At 45.1% G+C, this 21,652-nt stretch overlaps 2 protein-coding genes across 5 annotated transcripts; both read right to left on the bottom strand.

Moving 5' to 3' along the window:
- Positions 1 to 2,005: 2,005 nt before the first annotated feature.
- Positions 2,006 to 6,838, bottom strand: LOC109767025 (probable carboxylesterase 18). Of its 4 annotated transcripts, none has more exons than XM_073508085.1 (2): positions 4,792 to 6,838; positions 2,006 to 2,406 (listed from the first exon to the last, which is right to left on the bottom strand). In XM_073508085.1, exon 1 carries the CDS (start codon positions 6,564 to 6,566, stop codon positions 5,514 to 5,516), a length of 1,053 nt encoding a protein of 350 aa, XP_073364186.1. In that variant the 5' UTR covers positions 6,567 to 6,838; the 3' UTR covers positions 2,006 to 2,406; positions 4,792 to 5,513. The 4 variants fall into 4 exon arrangements, with proteins under 4 accessions (XP_073364186.1, XP_045088621.1, XP_073364187.1 ...); XM_045232686.2 differs by having other exon boundaries at positions 2,006 to 2,394; XM_073508086.1 differs by having other exon boundaries at positions 4,797 to 6,838.
- Positions 6,839 to 11,033: 4,195 nt separating this feature from the next.
- Positions 11,034 to 11,462, bottom strand: LOC141040780 (uncharacterized). Its single transcript, XM_073506899.1, has one exon. The coding sequence runs from the start codon at positions 11,460 to 11,462 to the stop codon at positions 11,034 to 11,036; it is 429 nt and encodes a 142-aa protein (XP_073363000.1).
- Positions 11,463 to 21,652: the final 10,190 nt, after the last annotated feature.

The raw sequence follows: 21,652 nt of genomic DNA, 5'->3' as shown, positions 1-21,652 counted from the left end.
TTGCCAACCTCAGTGGGCATACCAAGATATGAGTCATGAAAGGTCTCATTGTGGATTCCCAACCGGTTCTTCGCCCTGTTTTTAATGCTGTCCGGACAGTTCCGACCAAAGAAGATAGAAGACTTCTCTTTGTTGATTGCTTGACCCGATCCTTCACAGTATGTGTGCAACATAGATTCCAACGAATCCACACTATGCTGATCACTCTTAGCAAAGAAGATGCTATCGTCCGCGAATAGGAGGTGTGAGATAGGAGGGCCTTGACGGCCGTTTTTAATCCCATGTAGCTCGCCACAACACTCCTTCTGGAATAGCAGACTGGACAAACCCTCAGTGCACAAGAGAAACAGGTAGGGGCTAATTGGATCCCCCTGCCAGATACCCCGAGAGGGTACCACAGGATCAGTAAGCTCACCATTGGCTCTGACTACATAATGGACATTGGTGACACACCTCATAACAGTATCAATCCATGCAGTAGCAAAACCCAATTTCGATAGACATGCATGCAGATAGCTCCACTCAACCCGATCATGTGCTTTCATCATGTCAATCTTGAGAGCAAAGAAGGGCTGTTTTACTCGCTGCTTCCGAATAGTGTGAAGACATTCATAAGCAATCAAAGTATTGTCAGTGATCAATCTCCCAGGAACAAAGGCGCTCTGGCATTCAGAGATCACAACTGGCTTCCAAGGTCCTTGCCAACCGTCTATTGTCAAAAAGGTTATGAAACGGAGGGAGTATATTTTTCTGTCCATGCCTCACATCTCTTGCTTAAACAAACATATTCACGCCCCTAAAAAAACATATTGATGCAGGCAGCGGGCAGTCTGTCACAACTCCTATTGTAATCATTTCGAAAAAGGGGGAAAAAACTCCTATTGTAATCAGTGATCACACTACACAACGATCAAATTAACAAATCTTATCCCACTACACAATGATCGCTTATATCCTTGTGTGTAGAAACAATATAAATTATGGCGTGAATTACTAGTTTTCAAAACCGTGTTAAATTCTGGTGATGTATGTGAGATCTGTTTTGTCTCCGCATGTGTCGTTCCGTAACCCGCAAACCAATTTTACGGCTCATTCGGTTGCGGGATCTGCTTGAGATGCTTTTAGGATTGTCTAAGTGCCTAATCATCAGACGTCTGATTTTCATTTTAGCTCAGGTCACATTTTCGTCCAATGTCTGGTTAACACGTGTACCTGTTTGTTTTCAGTTCGTTCAGATGATGGAGAGAAAATTCGTCTGATTTTAGTTCTTGTTCAGGTCGAATGGCCACTTGGGTTCGGTGCAGACTGCAGACTTCTGAGCCCATTCTGTATGGCCCGAAATGAAAACAATTACCCACCTCCCCGAGCCAGCAGCATAAAAGTTCACCACCCCCAGTTCGTTACTTCTCATCGGCTTAGCTGTCCCCACACCCTCCCTCAAAAAAGAAAAATTCTCTCCCCACACCCAACCAAATAGAACATGTTCATGCTGCACAATTGCATGTAAAACTGATGCAGCATACCCTCCAAAAGAAAAAGAGCTGAAGCAGCATACACTAGTACACACTTAATTATAAAGGGAATGAAAAATAATGCAAAAATGAAGATACATGTTGCCTCCATTGTTTGCAGAATGAAAACATAAATCTGAAGAAATGAACACCGATATAATCTGTATAATACTACCTACATGTATGTATATCTTTAGATTGGAACGAAAAATGTGTTAATAAAAGAATCAATATGAACAAAAGATCCACTTCCCTGCTGCACTGACCTAAAAAGAAAAAGATTGACATACCAAACATTTAGCAAAAAGGGAGAAAAATATGAGAGAAGATACTAACAAAAACGAAGATTGTTGTATTTTAGTTTCACCTGCTTGTTTTTTCCCCTTATTTTGTACAAATACTCTTTGTATTATTATTCTAAAAATCAACAACAAATATGCAGCAGAGCCCCGCTGTTTCCCTCAAAAAACAAAAACAATAAATCAAAAAAGATAAAAAGAAAAACTACGTAGGTCTACAAAACCACAAACTATGCACAAGCACATACATATATATGTATGGTTCACTTGCGGGAATGATAAAAGTTGCGACACATCAACAACACACGTTCAAACTAGTTCAGGACTCGAGGCCGATTACATATGGTTGATAGTTGATACCTACTTAGAGGCTAAGTACCCCAATTACTGCTATGACTCCGCTTATTGACCTCAACTGGTACTTAGATGGTGTCAAGGGCAACCATCATGTTTAGTTCATTGAGCACATTGGTCTTCATGGTGATTAGCACAGTTGTGCCAACCCCAAGACCAGTCCCAATGAGGAACTCCTTCCAGCCCTGGTTGAAGTAGATGCGGCCATCCGTTGATGTCTCATACGAACACTGACCAAAAAACTGAAGAGAACTCAAGTGAAACACTTAGGGTACCGATCCTTAGGATTTGTTATAATATACTACCGAAAATTTCAATCCAAGAGCGGAAAAGAATGCGACCCGTCGGGGCGAATGATACACAACGTTACTCATGCATATTAGTGAAGAAAAATCTTTTTTTTCACCGTGTATTGCTTGGTTTTATCGAGGATCACAATAATAACAAGGTTCTTGATGAAGAAGAATTTTTATGATCATCCTCTTGCTTGTGTGTGCAGGTTGCTTCGCCGTAAAAAGAAAAATATAACACCATGCTCGAAAAAAATATACTTGAATAACACAACTAGAAGATAAATCATACCTCCATGTTCCCCATCTAGAGCTTAATTAAATTTCTAGCCATATTTTAGAAATAAGACATATGAAGAGTCACTTGCTGCTGCACATGACAGAGAAAATACTATGTGCCTAAGACGAAGCAGGAAGTGAGGGAAAAATAACAAAAACAAAGTGAATGGGGAGGGACTTACTGAACATAATTTATGCCTTTGGGTACTGACTGAAGATCAAAATAAGAGACTAGCAAAAGAAGTTGAAGACAGACTGAATAAGACTGAGAAAACTAAAGAGAGACTGGATATGAACAAAAGAAGAAAGATTGAAATTAAGAATCTAAGAGACTAAGAAAGTGAGACCGAATAAAAAGATGCAAAAATGAAGAAATAAGAGCAACCGATGATACTGAGAACCAGAGAAGACGGAAAAATGAATGAGAAACTTGCGAAATTAGAGAAACAGAAAAACCGAAGGAATTAAGAATTTAAGAGACTGAATAAAAGGATGAAAAAAAGAGAAATAAGTGCAACTGATGAAACAGAGAACTAGAGAAGACAGAAAAATGAATGAGAAACTTGGGGAATAAGAGAAACTGAAAAAACTTAAGGAGCTAAGAACCTAAGAGACTAAGAAAGAAGGATGAGAAATGAAGAAATATGAGCAACTGATAAAAATATAAATGACTGAGACTGATCTTAACACAAAAAATGGTTGATGACTGATCTGAAAACATATTTGTAAGACTAATTACCGATAACTAATAGTGAGGACTGAGACTGAAATAACTTCAAATATAGAAGATTACTACTGAAAAAGAATAAACACTGACCAAATAACTGAAGACTTAACAAATAACTGAAGAGAACTCAACTGAAACACTTAGGGTACTGATCCTTAGGAATATTGATGCCTAAAAACTGAAAACTGAATGAATGATTGAAACAAATACATTAAAACTGAGAAAATGAACTACTAAAAGGACTAAAAGTGAATCGGCGTTAAAGCCGAGAAAATGATCTACTAAAACAACTAAAACTGAACATACTAAAAAGCTGAGACTAATAACTGAAAGACTAAAATAAATACTAAGGTTCTGATTCTGAGGTAAGAAGAATAAATACTACAAATTGCAAAAAAGCAAAAAGGAACTGAAAAACTGACACACTAACTGGTTACTTACCAGTTCACGCATAAACTACACAACCCCCCCCCCCCCCCCTGCCTCCTGCCTGAACTCCCCAAACTTCACGCACCACATTCCCCCCCCCCCCCCCCCCCCCCTGAACTCCCCAAACTTCACGCACCACATTCAGTCCACGAACATTGAATACTGCTTGGTTACTTACTAGTTCCCACTGAAACGTTTTTCTATTGTCAATTATTCAAAGGCTGGAACTACATACTGCACCATCTAATTAAGGGGTTAAAGATTTAGGACAAAAAAGTTAATACCTCCTGCATGTCCTATCAAGTTCTTGCATTCGAAATCATAGTGCTACTAATGATGCATGTGTTGTTTTCACACGCCACATCCAGACTCAAAACTACATATATACGTCTATGCAACTATTAAGCTCACTGCTATCTGAAGATAGCTAGGGAACAACAGTACTTAGTTCCTTTCATTACTCGCTCTTTAAGCTAGCTAGCTCAACAAACTTTTATTGGACCACAACAATGCATGGTTTGAATGGATTGATTCCCTGCAGTATGAACTAAACACACTACACTTGTATGAACTGAACACAGAAGTACACTTGGATGAACTGAAACACAGGACTGAGAAATGAAAATACAAGAATGACTGATAAATTTATTGAGTTTGAGTTCCCCCAATATACAACAAATCTGAAGAGAAATTAAGAAAAGTTGAACACACAGCCCAGGGCACGAACACCGCAATCTCAGTAACCTAACAATCGGAAGGCCGCTGTGCTATCACATGAATTTGGTGTGGGAGCTAAGAACAGACACCATCCAAAAATCATCTGATACGCGCGCGATGACAGATGCAGGAAAATGAAGTGAAGCTGAGCGAGAAAACTCATGGGGGAGAGGGGAATAACTCACCGTACCTTCCACCCGACCGACGTTGACAACTGATTCCGGCCTCTCCGACGAGCAATTGCTGGTGGCGGACCCGACGGAAACGCTTCGCCGTCCTCCTTTCCCGACTACTCTCTCCTTCCTCCCGGTGCTCCCCGCAGCTTACCTCCCTCTTCTCAGAGCTGCTCGCCGGCAGCTGGCCGCCCTCCATGACCTGCCGCCAGCCCTTGCGGTTGAACGCCGCCGCCGCCGACTTCCTCCGGCGGCACTCCTCCGCAACCCAGTAAAAGCCCATAACCCAAAACAACTGAAGCCCAACAGGCCAGCACGCACGCATGAGAAACACAGACAGAAGGAAGAGGCGAGCAACGCTGAGATTGGTACACGATCTGACGGCCACAAAAACGACCTGAAGCCAGTTACAAAACAGACGACTGAAATTTAGTAAAAGTGTTGTCTAAATGTGCACATTTTATTACTGTTATAAGCGATCAAGAAGCTACATTTTCCTGTCCATGCCTCACATCTCTTGCTTAAACAAACATATTCATGCATGCAGCGGGCAGTCTGTCACAACTCACAACTCCTGTAATCATTTCGCAAAAAATATATTAAAAACTTCCATTGTAATGAGTGATCACACTACACAAGTACACAACGATCAAATTAGAACAAATCTCATCTCACGCATGCAGACAGACTGATCCCCCACCGAACCACGCGTTCCTTGGATCACGGCATCTTCCTCACCGGGCGGTGGATTTCACCGGCGCCACCCTGTTGCTCTCCACGAAAGCCTTCATCTCCTGGAAAACCTTGCCGGCGTCAGCGACCGCCGGGAAGCCGTAGAACCCGTGGAAGCCGTCCGGGTACTCCGCCACCTGGACCTTCACCCCCTTCCGCCGCAGCACGTCGGCGTAACGCCGCTGCCAGTCCTGCAGCGGGTCGAACCCGCCGACCACCAGCAGCGTAGGCGGGAAATCCTCGGCCAGCTCGGCGTTCTCGTCGGTCACGTGCGCCGCAGGGTGGTCGCGGGTGGCACCCACGGGCAGGAACGCCTTCCAGGAGAAGTCGGAGCGCTCGAGGTTCACCACCGGCGCCACGCCCTCCAGCCTGAGCTCCGACTCCGTCCTCTCCTCGCCGCCGAAGTAGGGCTGCACGGGGATGATGCCGGCGAGGCGGAGGGACTTGGCGGCGTGCAGGTGCTCGGCGGCCCAGCGGCTGGCGACGTGGTGGACGATGTTGGCCCCCGCGCTCTCCCCGGTGAGAAAGCAGCTGGCGAGGTCGACGGGGACGCCGTCGCCGAGGCCCGGGACGCCGCCGGCGTCGTCGATGAAGCGGAGCGCGTCCACGCCGTCGTCGTACGCCGCCGGGTAGCGGTGCTCCGGGGCGAGGCGGTAGTTGACGGACACGACCACGGCGCCGACGTCGCTGCAGAGGCGGCGGCATACGCCGTTGAAGGGCCCGATGGCCGGGGAGAAGAGCGCGAAGCCGCCGCCGTGGTAGTAGACGACGACGGGCAGCGGCACCGCCGAGGAGACCGGGGCGAAGACGCGCGCCCAGATGCCGCGGGAGGCGTCGATGGTGAAGTCGTAGGAGCGCACGCCGGAGCCGTCCGGGCGCGGGTTGGCGCGCGCGCTCAGCAGGCGGTCGATCACCGAGTAGAGGCAGCGGTTGACGGTGCCGTCGCTGCGCTCCACGGCGTCGATGGCGGCCGTGAGCCCCGCCAGCTGGAGCCGCACCCCCAGCGGCAGCGGCGGCGGCGTCGGGCGCTCTCCCTGACCCGCGGCGGCTTCCATTGACTGTGTCTCTTCACGTACGCTCGATCACTCTGTCTCTCCTTCGTTCTCCTCTGCTTGGAAGTGCGTGAGCTCTGCTGCGCGATCGGCATGGTACATATAATGGGGGAGCGCCGACGGCTGATGAGCAGTAGGTGAGATGGATCCATCGGGGTGGGGTGGCAACTTGTATAGTACGAGTACAGTGTAAATGGCAAAGTCGCATGTGGCCTCCGTTGCCAAATCGGAGGAGCACGACGCGTCTACGCCATTGGTGGCGGGATGAAGTTTGAGCAAGGGGCGCGAGCAGCTCGTGGAGCAAAGAATAAGCTGACACGCGTCATGCACGGCTGTGCCGTCGTTGACTGCTATAATCAATCAAACTGATAAAATGGCGCTTATGGGGTGTGAACGTGACTGACCAAAAGGCTCCGTTTAAAAAAAAAAACTTCCGATCTATTCATCAACTATAAGGTAGCATAAAAATACTAAAAGTAACATTTACATCCAGTTTTGTAGACCATCTAGCGGCGATTACAAACACAGGAATGATCCCAAGGCATGTCGTCATCATGGCCCCTCCCTCGTCAGGGTCGGGCAAACATTGTTGTAGTAGATAGTCGGTAAGCCGTCGTGCTAAGACTCCATCGGACCACCGCATGAAAACAGCAAGCGTCACCGATGAAGAGAACCGTAAATGGAAGGATCCAACCTGCAGCGCCGGCTCGGTCTTCGGCCTGACGAGGCGGGGGGAGGAGGTCGGAGGAGAAGGGATGCCGCCCTCGTTGATGACGACGGCGGCGCCGCGCGTGCGCCGTCCGAGCGGCGTCTCCTGCGGCTCCGGCTTGACGGGGAGGAGCGCCGGCGACCCGGAGGAGCGGGAGCCCAACGAGGAGGAGGACGTCATCTCCATGCGCCTCGGCGTCCATGAACTGCCGCGGCGATGGGAGAAGGAGGGGGCGCCGGGTACTCTAGCCGCGGCATGTTACCGGCCTCGATATGCTCGAGGACAGCTTCGAGCGTGCGCCCTGGACGCCCCACCATTGGCGCCGCCCCTCGGAGTTGAGGCGTCCGCGGGGTTCACTGCGCCACCCCGTCGGCGCGCCTTCACGGCGCCACCCGTGAGGAATCAATGGAAGGCTGACCGGCGTGACAGCCTTCGTATTGATTCCCGCGCGAACCGGGACGATGAGGACGACGAAGGCGTCGAGTTGCTGACTCGGCGGGCCCATGTGTTATCGCGCCAAAACTGTTTCCCCCGGCGCCCTCGGACGCCTCTAGCGCGCCGGGTTCGGCCTGGGTAAGGCGGCGCCAAATTCGGCCCGGACTTCTAGGGACACGACTGGGCCATTTTTTTCACACCGACGATAAAAAAGGCCTTGGAAGGGCCTGTGGAAGGTACGGCTGAAAATGCTCTAAACTGGACCACAAGAATAAGTTCCACTATAACTTCAACTTCTAGGCTGAACGTACTCCCGGTCGTGTTGTGCATCTGATCAGAGTCTACAGCTTGTATCCATACAGGTCAGGCCAAATTTTTTTTACTCCTAGACTCTCTAGTCAAGATAAAATGGTGCAACACATGCACACCACTTGTCGTCGTCAGAGAATTTTTGTGGGTATTTTCTCATGGGAGGGTTGGTTGAACTTGTTTTTTTTGTTAGATCTATTTTCAAAATAAAAATATCTTAAACCAAGCGTTCAGATTATAAACCATTTTCACCGTTGCCTGACTCGCGTCGATATTTACAGAATTAGATTTCTTGTTGAAATTTTTGAATGAACTTTTTCAGATGCAACTTGTGCTTTCAAATATAGCAACCTTATGCTTCCCGAAATAACATATGTGCACTCCCTAAGGGTATCTTCAAAGCGGATCCTCCAACCGCCTGCAGGCGTCTAGACCAAGCTGTTCGGACGCAGTTTGCCATCTAACGGCATCCCGCATCGGTCGGTGAACCAGTTCGGACGTCTGTTTTCTCGCAAACTAGAAGCAAACCAAGGGACTTTGCGGGAGTCTAGACACCAACCATGTAGGACTCCCACATATTTAAATTTCTTGAAAGAGCCTCTATAGACACTTGTAGATATATATCTATCCATAATACACCATGCTCTTTAATTTTAAGGCCTCACAATCCATCTGTTGAGGTCTTCAATTTGAAACTGGATCATCCGATTTTGACCAGATCAACAATTTCTCAAGAAGCTCTCTCATTCAATTCTTTTAGTTCACTATGCTCCTTAATTTTGGAACTTTTCATTCGATTGAGGTATACATTTTTGGATTTGGTTCTTGATTTTAGCCAGGACAAAGAATTTTAAAATCAATCGAGAGCAACCGGTCTATCAAAGACATATTAATCCCGTGCACCCTCTCACCATCTAGAAAAAAAAGAAGCGTCGACATGTGATATTGTAGCACCTAAAAAGAGCATGCAAGCACCGACGCAGAAATTTTTCCCACATAAGTATGGCTTGATTGACAGATAACTCGGGATCACACCACGAAAGGCCCACCAAAACACCGCATAAATATATAAAATAAAAAACACACTACATCAACTCCCCCACTCGCCAAGCCAAATACTTTTTTGCTTCAAAATATATGGTGTATTTGTTTTTTGAAAAGTCAAATTTATTTAACTTGGTCAATTCAGAGCCAAAAATGTCGAACATCCACAATTGTTAAAAAAAATAAAATATGAAAATTCATTTCATGATAAATCTAATGATATCAATTTATGATTATGGACATTGATATATTTCTCTATAGATTTGGTCAAACTTAAAGAGATTTTTTTTTTCAAAAGAAACTAATGCACCATATATTTTGAAGCAGAGGGAGTAAGAAATTTACAAAAACCCAATAAGCGCAACGGCACAACAAAGTGTGTCCAACCCTTCTCGTAAATAAAGTATGCCTCCCTTGTTTTGGCGCTCTCACAGTCAACTGAGGTCTTCAATTTAGAATTAGGTCACCCGAGATTGTCCAGGCCAACATTTTTTTTCTCAAGGAGCTCTCTCGCTCAATTATTTTAATCCATTATACTCCCTAATTTTGGAGCTCCCCCATTCGATTGTGATAGTTAATTTTGGATTTGGTTCACGATTTTGACCGGGTCAATGATTTTTCAAATCAATCGATAGCGAAAAATATCGACATCTACAATACTAGATAAATAAAATATGGAAATTGTGATATGATATTATGAATATTGATAAATTTCTCTACAAACTTGATCAAATTTAAAGAGGTTTGCCTTTACAAAAAAACCAATAAACCTTATATTTTAACCACAGGGGTAGAAAATTTATAAAAAACCAACAATATCAATGGCGCAGCAAAGCACGCCCAACCCTTACAGTCTAATACATTATGCTCCGTAGTTTTAGAGCCCGCCCATTCAGTTGAGGTGTTATATTTGGATTGATACACGATTTTGAAAGGGGCAAGGATTTCTCAAGGAGTTCTCTCATTCGGTTAAGGTATTTAATTTTAGATTTGATTTACGATTTTGATTAGACCAAAAATCAAACTAACCGGCAACAACCAGCAAAAAAACACATCAATTCCGCACAACCTCTCACCATCTAGAAAAAAGAAGCGTCAACATGTGACACTGTAGCACCAACATAATATATTCGGCCACCAGCGCAAAAAACTTTCCCACATAAGTATGAGTTAATTAGCAGATAACATAGAATCACACTGCTAAGAAAGCCCACCAAACGTCGAATTATATAAAAAAACTGTATTCCTCACACGTCAAACTAAATAATAAACAGAAATAATAAAATCCCAACAATACGAACGGCACAACAAAGTGTGCTCAATTCTTCTAGTAGGGAAAGATTTTCCAGGGTCTCCTGAAGATGCTAGTCCCTTGTAGTTGTACGTAGGAGCGTGGACTCACCTAGCAAAATTATTACTCCTTCCATCCCATATTAATTGATGCAATGTCGTTTGAGCATCAATTAATATGGGACGAAGTTAGTATTTAATTGCTAAGGCTCTGCTTTGTTGAGTATTTGAGTGCACTTTACTGAATGTTGAGCTAAATATTACACCTGATGCACACAAGTGCCTAATCGTGATTTTCTTTGTAACAAACCAGAGAGGACAGGAATCGAGATCGAGGGTAGGTGAGATTTGAAGAGGAGAGCGACGAAACTTGGGGAAGGAGCTTGATTTGAGATGAATGATTGGGTGAGGATACAGTCTGTTCTCACATGCCTGCCCACACGGCCACAGGCGGCCCCCTTTTAACCACACTCACGCATGCCAGTTGTCACGCCAGCTGGCTGGTCCCACTCGTCAGGTTCTAAGTCACACTAAGCAGGTGATTAGGTGTGACATTCCTCCCTCCTTAAGGTGCTTCGTCTTCTTCCTCCGACCAGAGCGCGGCTGTCGGAAAACGCTGGCGGAGGACGGTGTAATCTTCCGGTTTCGGTTGCTGAATTGTCGGTGCCCCACTGGACCTTGATCTACACCACCGGCGCGTTTCCATGCTTCATCATGCGTCGGTCGAGGATGCGCGTGGGTGTGGCGGTGTCGATGGAGAGGTCCGGCACCTTGGGCAGCTCCCTGTAAACCGGCGTGAAGTCCGGAGTGAACGGCTTCAACTGGGAGGCATGGAAGACGGGGTGGACCCGGCTCGCCCGCGGCAGGTCGAGCTTGTACGCGAGCGGTCTGATCTTCTCCAGAATCTTGTAAGGCCCGAAGTACTTGAATGTGAGCTTGGCGCATGGACGACTGACCACCGATTGGTGCACATAGGGTTGAAGCTTGAGGAGTACTTGTTCTCCCTCCTGGAAGTTGCGTTCGGTGCGGTTGCAGTCGATGTTCTTCTTGAACCTCTGTTGCATGCGCTCCAGTTGAGCGCAAATGTGGGCGGTGTGCGTGGCCCAGTCCATCTCCTCGTCGTCTAGTTTACCCTCTTGCTCTAGCCGTCCGTCTGGGGGTGGTATGCTGTCCAGTACAGCAGCTTCGTGCCCGCCCCAACGAGCAGCTCCCGCCAAAGGTTGCTGGTGAAGATCTTGTCGCGGTCGGAGATGATGGACGACGGAATGCCATGAAGCTTCACCACATTGTCCCAGAAGGCGCGCCCGCTTGTGTTGCGTGGAAGGGGTGGTGCAGAGGGATGAAACGCGTGAATTTGGTGAAGCGATCCACGACCACCATGATTGTGTCAAAGCCATCTGACCGAGGAAGGCCCTCGACAAATCCATGGTCAAGTCTTCCCAGGGCGTCGAAGGAATTGGGAGCCGTGCCAGGAGGCCGGCTGGCTTAGCATGCTCGTGCTTGGCCTGCTAGCACACCGAGCACTGGTGCACGAAGTCGCCGACGTCGCGCTTGAGCCTGCGCCAGTCGAAGTGCTTGCGCACCCGCTGGTAGGTGGCGATGTAGCCAGAGTGGCCGCCCACTGCGCTGCTGTGAAGCATGGCGATGAGCTGCGCAGTGTCGTGTTGGCCCCGATCCAGTGGCGACCTTGGCGCCGGATGACACCGCGGTCGAGCTCGTAGCCATCCTCGTCGGGGCTGCGGATGGTGAGTTGCTGGAGCCGCTCCTGGGCATCGGTGTCCGTGGCGTAGGAGTTGACCACCTCTTGCACCTAGGCCGGCTGGCACGCCGAGAGTGCGGTGAGGTCAAACTGCTTGCCCACCCGTGACAGCGCATCCGCCGCCCCGTTTTCCAGGCCGCGCCTATACTAGAAATGAAACTGGAGCCCCACCAGCTTCACCATGGCCTTCCGCTGGAGCTTCGTCTCCAAGTGTTGCTCGCCCAAGTTGCAGAGGGATTTGTGGTCTGTGACGATGTCGAAAGGCCCGCATTGGAGGTATTGGCGCCACTTGTCGACGGCCGCCATCACGACGAGAAATTCCTTCTCGCAGGTGGACAACTTCTAGTTGCGGACACCCAGGGCCTTGCTGAAGTATGCCACTGGATGGCCGTCTTTGTGCGAGCACGACAGCCACTTTGGTGTCGCAAGCGTCCATCTCAATGGTGAACGGCCGCTCAAATTTGGGCAGCGCCAGGACTGGTGTGATGACCATGGCCTGCTTGAGCATGTCGAACGCGGCCTAGGCCTGGTCGTTCCAGGCGAAGCCCTTCTTGGTGAGCAGCTGCGTGAGCAGCTTGGCGATGATGCCATAGCATGGCACGAACTTCCTGTAGTAGCCCGTGAGGCCCAGGAAGCCGCGCAGCTCCATGGCGTTCGTCGGAGTTGGCCACTGCTCCATGGCATGCGTCTTCTCCTTATCGGTTGCGACACCATGTTTGGAGATCACGTGCACCAAGTAGTCGATGTGGTCGCAGGCGAAGCTGCACTTGGACTCTTTCACAGATAGCTGATGGGCGCGGAGGAGCTCGAAGACGATGCGCAGGTGCTCGAGATGTTCTTCCATGGTTTCGCTGAAGATGAGGACGTCATCAAAAAAATTATGACGAATTTTCGCACATACTTACTAAAGATCGCATTCATGAGACATTGGAAGGTCGCCGGCACGTTCATGAGGCCGAAGGGCATGACGCGGAACTGGAGGTGGCCATGGTGCATCTTGAACGCGGTCTTGGCCTCATCTTCCTCGCGCATGCGGATCTGGAGGTAGCCGAAGCACAGGTCCAGTTTAGAGAAGACTGTGGCGCCTGCTAACTCATCCAGGAGCTCGTCGACGATGAAAAGCGGAAACTTGTTCTTGATTGTGGCGTCGTTGAGGCGGCAGTAGTCGATGCAAAACCGCCATGTTCTGTCCTTGAGGCGGCGGTAATTGACGAGCAACACCAGGACGACGTAAGGGCTGACGCTGTGCGTGATCACCCTAGTGTCCAGCATTTCGCGTACCTGCCGCTCGATCTTGTCCTTCTGCAAAGGAGAGTAATGGTACCGTCGAGTGTTTGCCGGCTTGTGCCTTCCACCAGAGTGACGGCGTGGTCATACTGCCGGTGAGGGGGCAGCCCGCTTGGTGCGGCAAAGACGTCGACGAACTCGTCGAGTAGATCGCTGATGGGCGTGAGGCTAGGACACTTGCGCCATGGCGGGGGTGGTCGTTCGCACGCATCCACCATAGCCATGGCCCAGACGTCGTTGCCCGCGATCATCTTGCGGAGCTCGTCCGGCTCAATCGCCTTGAGCGTTGGAGTGGGCGTCTGATAACCCACAAGTATAGGGGATCGCAACAGTTTTCGAGGGTAGAGTATTCAACCCAAATTTATTGATTCGACACAAGTGGAGCCAAAGAATATTCTTGGGTATTAGCAACTGAGTTGTCAATTCAACAACACCTGAAAGACTTAATATGTGCAGCAAAGTAGTATGGAAGTAACGGTAATGGTGGCAAAAGTAACAGTAGCAGTTTTGTAGCAATCGTAACAGTAGCAACGGAAAAGTAACTTAGCAAAGATCAATATGTGAAAAGCTCATAGGCAATGGATCAATGATGGATAATTATGTCGGATGGCATTCATCATGCAACGGTTATAACATAGGGTGACACAGAACTAGCTCCAATTCATCAATATAATGTAGGCATGTATTCTGAATATAGTCATACGTGCTTATGGAAAAGAACTTGCATGACATCTTTTGTCCTACCCTCCCGTGGCAGCGGGGTCCTATTGGAAACTAAGGGATATTAAGGCCTCCTTTTAATAGAGTACCGGACCAAAGCATTAGCACTTAGTGAATACATGAACTCCTCAAACTACGGTCATCACCGGGAGTGGTCCCGACTATTGTCACTCTGGGGTTGCCGGACATGTAGTAGGTGACTATTGACTTGCAAGATAGGATCAAGAACACAAATATATTCATGAAAACATAAAGGGTTCAGATCTGAACTCATGGCACTCGGGCCCTAGTGACAAGCATTAAGCATAGCAAAGTCATAGCAACATCAATCTTAGAACATAGTGGATACTAGGGATCAAACCCTAACAAAACTAACTCGATTACATGGTAAATCTCATCCAACCCATCATGGTCCAGCAAGCCTATGATGGAATTACTCACGCATGGCGGTGAGCATCATGAAATTGGTGATGGAGGATGGTTAATGATGACGATGGAGACGAATTCCCCTCTCCGGAGCCCCGAACGGACCCCAGATCTGCCCTCCCAAGGAAGAACAGGGCTTGGCTGCGGCTCCGTATCGTAAAACGCGATGAATCCTTCTCTCTGATTTTTTCCCCGAAAGTGAATATATGGAGTTGGAGTTGAGGTCGGTGGAGGTCCAGGGGCCCACAAGGTCGGATGGCGCGCCCCCACCCTTGTGGCTAGGGTGTGGCCCCCCTGCTGCTGATTATTTCACCAATATTTTTTATTAATTCCAAAAGTTATCTCCGTTGATTTTCAGGTCATTCCGAGAACTTTTTATTCTGCACAAAAATAACACCATGGCAATTCTGCTGAAAACAACGTCAGTCCGGGTTAGTTCCATTCAAATCATGCAAGTTAGAGTCCAAAACAAGGGCAAAAGAGTTTGGAAAAGTAGATACGTTGGAGACGTATCAGCGTCGACTGCACCCCATAGAGCGTGCCCGACTCGCCGGCGTGCTGGAACTGGACCCACTTCTCCTGCCAGTGGCATGTCATAGGGCTGTGCTGGGCAAGCCAGTCCATGCCCGGGATGCCGTCATACACCCCGATCTCCATCTCACGCATCGGCGTCGAAAACGTGTGCCCCTACATCCACCATTTGAGCTCGGGCACGATGCGGTTGCAGGTGAGGCGATCGCCGTTGGCCACACGCACCTCCACCTACGGCATCTCCTCGGTGACAGCGCCGATCCACTCGACAAACGCCTTGTTGTAACTTCTTGAGCTTGCGTTGGTTTTTCCTTGAAGAGGAAAGGGTGATGCAGCAAAGTAGAGATAAGTATTTCCCTCAGTTAGAGAACCAAGGTATCAATCCAGTAGGAGACAATGCACAAATCACCAATACTTACACAAACAATCAAACAACTTGCACCCAACGCTTTAAAGGGGTTGTCAATCCCTTCACGGTTACGTGCAAAAGTGAGATCTGATAGAGATAGATGAAACTAAACAAAATATAAAAACATTTTTGGTATTTTTGGTTTATGGATTGGAAAGTAAAAGATTGCAAAATAGTAGGTCGGAAACTTATATAATGGAAAATAGTAGATCGGAAACTTATATGATGGAAAGTAGACCCGGGGGCCATAGGTTTCACTAGAGGCTTGATGCGGCTTGAAGCTCCGTCGGTATTTCCCCGAGGAAGGGATGATGCAGCACAGCGGCGGTAGGTATTTCCCTCAATGATGAAACCAAGGTTATCGAACCAGTAGGAGAACCAAGCAACACAACATAAACATCACCTGCACACAAATAACAACCACTCGCAACCCGACGTGTTAAAGGGGTTATCAATCCCTTTCGGGTAACGGCGCCAGAAATTGGCACGTGGACGGGAGAAAGTTGTAATAGATTAATAGATCGAACGCCAAATAAAATAAATAAGAATAAAACGCAGCAAGGTATTTTTGTATTTTTGGTTTAATAGATCTGAAAATAAAAGAAAAGGAAAAGTAGATCGCAAAGGCAAATAATATGAGAAAGAGACCCGGGGGCCGTAGGTTTCACTAGTGGCTTCTCTCGAGAAAAATAGCAAACGGTGGGTAAACAAATTACTGTTGGGCAATTGATAGAACTTAAAATAATCATGACGATATCCAGGCAATGATCATTATATAGGCATCACGTCCAAGATTAGTAGACCGACTCCTGCCTGCATCTACTACTATTACACCACACATCGACCACTATCCAGCATGCATCTAGTGTATTAAGTTCATGGAGAAACGGATTAATGCAATAAGAACGATGGCATGATGTAGACAAGATCTATCTATGTAGAGATAGACCCCATCGTTTTATCCTTAGTAGCAACGATACATACGTGTCGGTTCCCCTTCTGTCACTGGGATCAAGCACCGTAAGATCGAACCCACTACAAAGCACCTCTTCCCATTGCAAGATAAATATATCAAGTTGGCCAAACAAAACCCAAATATTGAAGAAGAAATACGAGGCTATAAGAAATCATGCATATAAGAGATCAAAGAAACTCAAATACTTTCATGGATATAAGAAGATAGATCTGATCATAAACTCAAAGTTCATCTGATCCCAACAAACACACCGCAAAAAGAGTTACATCATATGGATCTCCAAGAGACCATTGTATTGAGAATCAAGTGAGAGAGAGGAAGCCATCTAGCTACTAACTACGGACCCGAAGGTCTACAAAGAACTACTCACGCATCATCGGAGAGGCACCAATGGAAGTGGTGAACCCCTCCGTGATGGTGTCTAGATTGGAACTGGTGGTTCTGGACTCTGTGGCGGCTGGAATTGATTTTCGTCGACTCCCCTAGGGTTTCTGGAATATTGGGGTATTTATAGAGTGAAGAGGCGGTCCGGGGGGCACCCGAGGTGGGCACAACCCACCAGGGTGCGCCTGGGCCTCCTGTCGCGCCCTGGTGGGTTGTGCTCCCCTCGGAACACCCCCCAGGTGCTGCCTTGGCCCATTGGGTGTCTTCTGGTCCATAAAAAATCTTCGTAAAGTTTCGTTGCATTTGGACTCCGCTTGGTATTGATTTCCTGCGTTGTAAAAAACATGCAGAAAACAGCAACTGGCACTTGGCACTATGTCAATAGGTTAGGACTAAAAAATGATATAAAATGACTATAAAATGATTATAAAACATCCAAGATTGATAATATAACAGCATGGAACAATAAAAAATTATAGATACGTTGGAGACGTATCAGCATGCCCAAGCTTAATTCCTACTCGTCCTCGAGTAGGTAAGTGATAAAAACAAAATTTTTTATGTGGAATGCTGCCTAAATGTCATCACATATTCTTTTATTTATAGCATGGACATTTGGACTTCTATGTGATTCAAAGCAATAGTCTAGTTTTGACATGATAACTTAAATACTCAAGCATATCAACAAGCAACCTTGTCTTTCAAAATATCAACGCTAAAATAAGTTATCCCTAGCCCATCATGCTCAATCATTGATCCATTCATGAAACACACTCGCATATTAACTACACCCAATACTCAAGTACGATCATATTGCCTCCTAGTTGGTGCTTTTATAAGAGAAGATGGAGAGTCAAATTCAAAATAAAAATTGCAGAAAGTAAAAGAAAGGCCCTTCGCAGAGGGAAGTACGGATTTGTAGAGGTGCCAGAGCTCAAAGTGAAAAACTTAGAGATAAAAACATTTTGGGAGGTGTGTCCTTCCCACCAACGAAAACGACTTAGAGTTCCCAACACTTTCCATGCTAGATATATCATAGGCGGTTCCCAAATAGAAAATAAAGTTTATTCCTTTTTCCACCATCCTTTAACTTTCCATGACTAACCGTATCCATAAGTGCCTTCCATACAAACACTTTCCAAGGAATTTATTGTTTGACAACATAAAGTAAATTCATTTTTCATTTCGGGACTGGGCATCCCTAATACCTTTGCCTTACTCTCGTGCAATGACAAGTGAATAAACACTCATCGTGAGAATAACACATCTAGCATGGAAAATATTAGCCACCCCTCACCGCTCCACGAGTGGTACAAACACACAAAAGAGAAGTTTATTTTGAAAATTAGAGATGGCACATACAAATTTGCTTAGAACGGCAAAAGAATACCGCATATAGGTAGATATAGTGGACTCATGTGGCAAAACTGGTTTAAAGGTTTTTGAATGCACAAGAAGAGATCATGCTTAGTGCAAAATGAAGGCTGGCAAAAGATTGAGAAGCAACCAACCAAGAAACGGATAATCTCATAAGTGAGCATTAAGCATAATTAACACCGAATAATTCACCACAAGTAGGATATAATTCCATTGCATGACTATTGACTTTCGTGCTTCCATAGGGAATCACAAAGCTTAACACCAATATTCTTACTAGAGCATAATTACTCATCAACATGACTCACATATCACATCATCATATCTCAAAACTATTACTAAGAATCAAGTTTATTTTGACCAATGATCTTCATGAAAGTTTTTATTATATCCTTCTTGGATATCTATCACTTTGGAACTAATTTTCATGTGTTGCTTTTGATAAGCTCAAACAAATATAAGTGAAGATCATGAGCATAATATTTCTTTCTCTCAAATTAATTTAAGTGAAGCAAGAGATAATTTCTTGAAAATTTTACTAAATCTAAAATAAATCTAAGTGAAGCAAGAGAGCATTTCTTCAAAAATACTAAAGCACACTGTGCTCAAAAAGATATAAGTGAAGCACTAGAGAAAGTCCATAGCTCATAAAATTTAAGTGAAGCATAGAGAGCAATTCTAACAAGTCATGACATAAATTTGGCTCTCTCGAATAGGTGTGTCTAGCAAGGGATCAAGACTTAAAACACAAAATAAAACAAGCAAAGACTCATATCATACAAAACACTCCAAGCAAAACACATAGTATGTGACGAATAAAAATATAGTTTCGAGTAAAATACCGATGGTCATTAGAAGAAAGAGGGGATGCCACTCGGGGCATCCCCAAGCTTAGTTGCTTGCTCTCTTTTGGATAATAGCTTGGGATGTAGGGGCATCCCCAAGCTTAGACTCTTCTTACTCCTTATTCCTTCATCCATCGTAAGATAACCCAAAACTTGAAAACTTCAATCACACAAAACTCAACAAAATCTTCGTGAGATCCGGTAGTATAAGAAAGCAAATCACTACTATAAGTACTGTTGCAACCTATTCATATTTTATTATTGCATTATATCTACTGTATTCCAACTTTTCTATGGCAAAAACTCATCAAAGAAAACCATAGAGCCATCAAAACAAGCACACAACGCAAAGAAAACAGAATTTGTCAAAAACAAAACAGTCTGTAGCAATCTGAATAATTCGAATACTTCTGGAACTCAAAAAATTCTGAAAAATTAGGACGACCTGAGCAATTTGTATATTAATATTATGCAAAAAGAATTGGTATTTTATCACGCTCTGGTAAAAATTGAGAATTGTTTTCGTGAGCGCAAAAGTTTCAGTTTTTCAGCAAGATCAAACAACTATCACCCAAGAAGATCCTAAAGGCTTTACTTGGCACAAACACTAATTAAAACACAAAAAACACAATCACAACAGTAGCATAATTGTGCAAACACTCAAGAACATAAAGAAAAAAGCAAAAATAAATTTTATTCATTGGGTTGCCTCCCCACAAGCGCTTTAGTTTTATGCCCCTAGCTAGGCATAATATTTCAACGATGCTCACACGTTAGATAAGAATTGAAAAACAAAGAGAGAATCATGAAACATATGACAAACATATTTAAGTCTAACATACTTCCTATGCATAGGAATTTTATAAGCAAACAAATTATCAAGGCAAGAAACATCTAACATAAGCAAGGAAGAGGAACAAAACATTGACTATCTCAACATAACAAGAGGTAATTTAGTAACATGAAAATTTCCACAACCATATTTTCCTCTCTCATAATAATTACATGTAGTATCATAATCAAATTCAACAATATAACTATCACACAAAATATTCTCTTCATGATCGACATGCATGCAAAGTTGACACTCTTCCAAAATAGTGGGATTACCATCAACTAAAGTCATGACCTCTCCAAACCCACTTTTATCAAAAATTTCATAAGATTGATCGTTCTCCAAAGTAGTGGGATCACTTTTACCTAGAGTTGACACTCTTCCAAACCCACTTTCAATATTATCACAAACATATTCATCATGAGGCTTAAATAAATTTTCAAGATCATAAGAAGAATCACCCCAATCATGATCATTGCAATAAGTAGTGGACATATCAAAATTAGCATCCCCAAGCTTGGGGTTTTGCATATTATTAGCACAATTGACATTAATAGAATTTATAGTAACACCATTGCAAACAAGCTTTTCATTCAAGGAGCTATCAATCACTTCATAAATTTCTTCTTTTAGCACTTCATCACAAATTTCAGATTTACGAATTTCAAGCAAAACTTCATAGAGATAATCAAGTGCACTCAAATCACTAGCAACTGGTTCAACATAATTAGATCTCTTAAAAAGATTAGCTAGTGGACGAGGATCCATATCAATAGACTTTTAGCAAGCGGAGATGCAAGCAAATAGAGGACACATGGTCACACAAGCAAACAAAAGATCGAGCAAGAAAAAGGCAAACGAAAAAGAGGGCGAATAAAACGGTAAATTTTTGTGAAGTGGGGGAGAGGAAAACGAGAGGCAAATGGTAAATAATGTAAATTGCGAGCAGATGAGATTTATGACTAGGAACCTGGTATATGTTGAAGATCCTCCTCGGCAACGGCACCCGAAATTCCTTTTGATGCGGCTTGAAGCTACGTCGGTATTTCCCCAAAGAGGAAGGGATGATGCAGCACAGCGGCGGCAGGTATTTCCCGCAGTGATGAAACCAAGGTTATCGAACCAGTAGGAGAACCAAGAAACACAATGTAAACAGCACCTGGACACAAATAACAACCACTCGCAACCCGACGTGTTAAAGGGGTTGTCAATTCCTTTCGGGTAACGGTGCCAGAAATTGGCACGTGGACGAGAGAAAGTTGTAATAGATTGATAGATTGAACGCCAAATAAAATAAATATGAATAAAATGCAGCAAGGTATTTTTGTATTTTTGGTTTAATAGATCTGAAAATAAAAAGCAAAGGAAAAGTAGATCGCAAAGGCAAATAATATGAGAAAGAGACCCGGTGGCGTAGGTTTCACTAGTGGCTTCTCTCGAGAAAAATAGCAAACAGTGGGTAAACAAATTACTGTTGGGCAATTGATAGAACTTCAAATAATCATGATGATATCCAGGCAATGATCCTTATATAGGCATCACGTCCAAGATTAGTAGACCGACTCCTGCCTGCATCTACTACTATTACTTCACACATCGACCGCTATCCAGCATGCATCTAGTGTATTAAGTTCATGGAGAAACGGAGTAATGCAATAAGAACGATGACATGATGTAGACAAGATCTATCTATGCAGAGATAGACCCCATCGTTTTATCCTTAGTAGCAACGATACATACGTGTTGGTTCCCC

This window comes from Aegilops tauschii, chromosome 2 (assembly GCF_002575655.3).
Source record: "Aegilops tauschii subsp. strangulata cultivar AL8/78 chromosome 2, Aet v6.0, whole genome shotgun sequence".
NCBI classification, from domain to species: domain Eukaryota; kingdom Viridiplantae; phylum Streptophyta; class Magnoliopsida; order Poales; family Poaceae; genus Aegilops; species Aegilops tauschii.
The sequence above is the reverse complement of the archived record's forward strand: the minus strand, read 5'-3'. Positions and strand labels throughout refer to the sequence as shown.

Bases quoted from the DNA above. Each gene is read 5' to 3' on its own strand.
- LOC109767025 (XM_073508085.1), bottom strand. From the start codon at position 6,566: ATGGAAGCCGCCGCGGGTCAGGGAGAGCGCCCGACGCCGCCGCCGCTG.
- LOC141040780 (XM_073506899.1), bottom strand. From the start codon at position 11,462: ATGGACTGGGCCACGCACACCGCCCACATTTGCGCTCAACTGGAGCGC.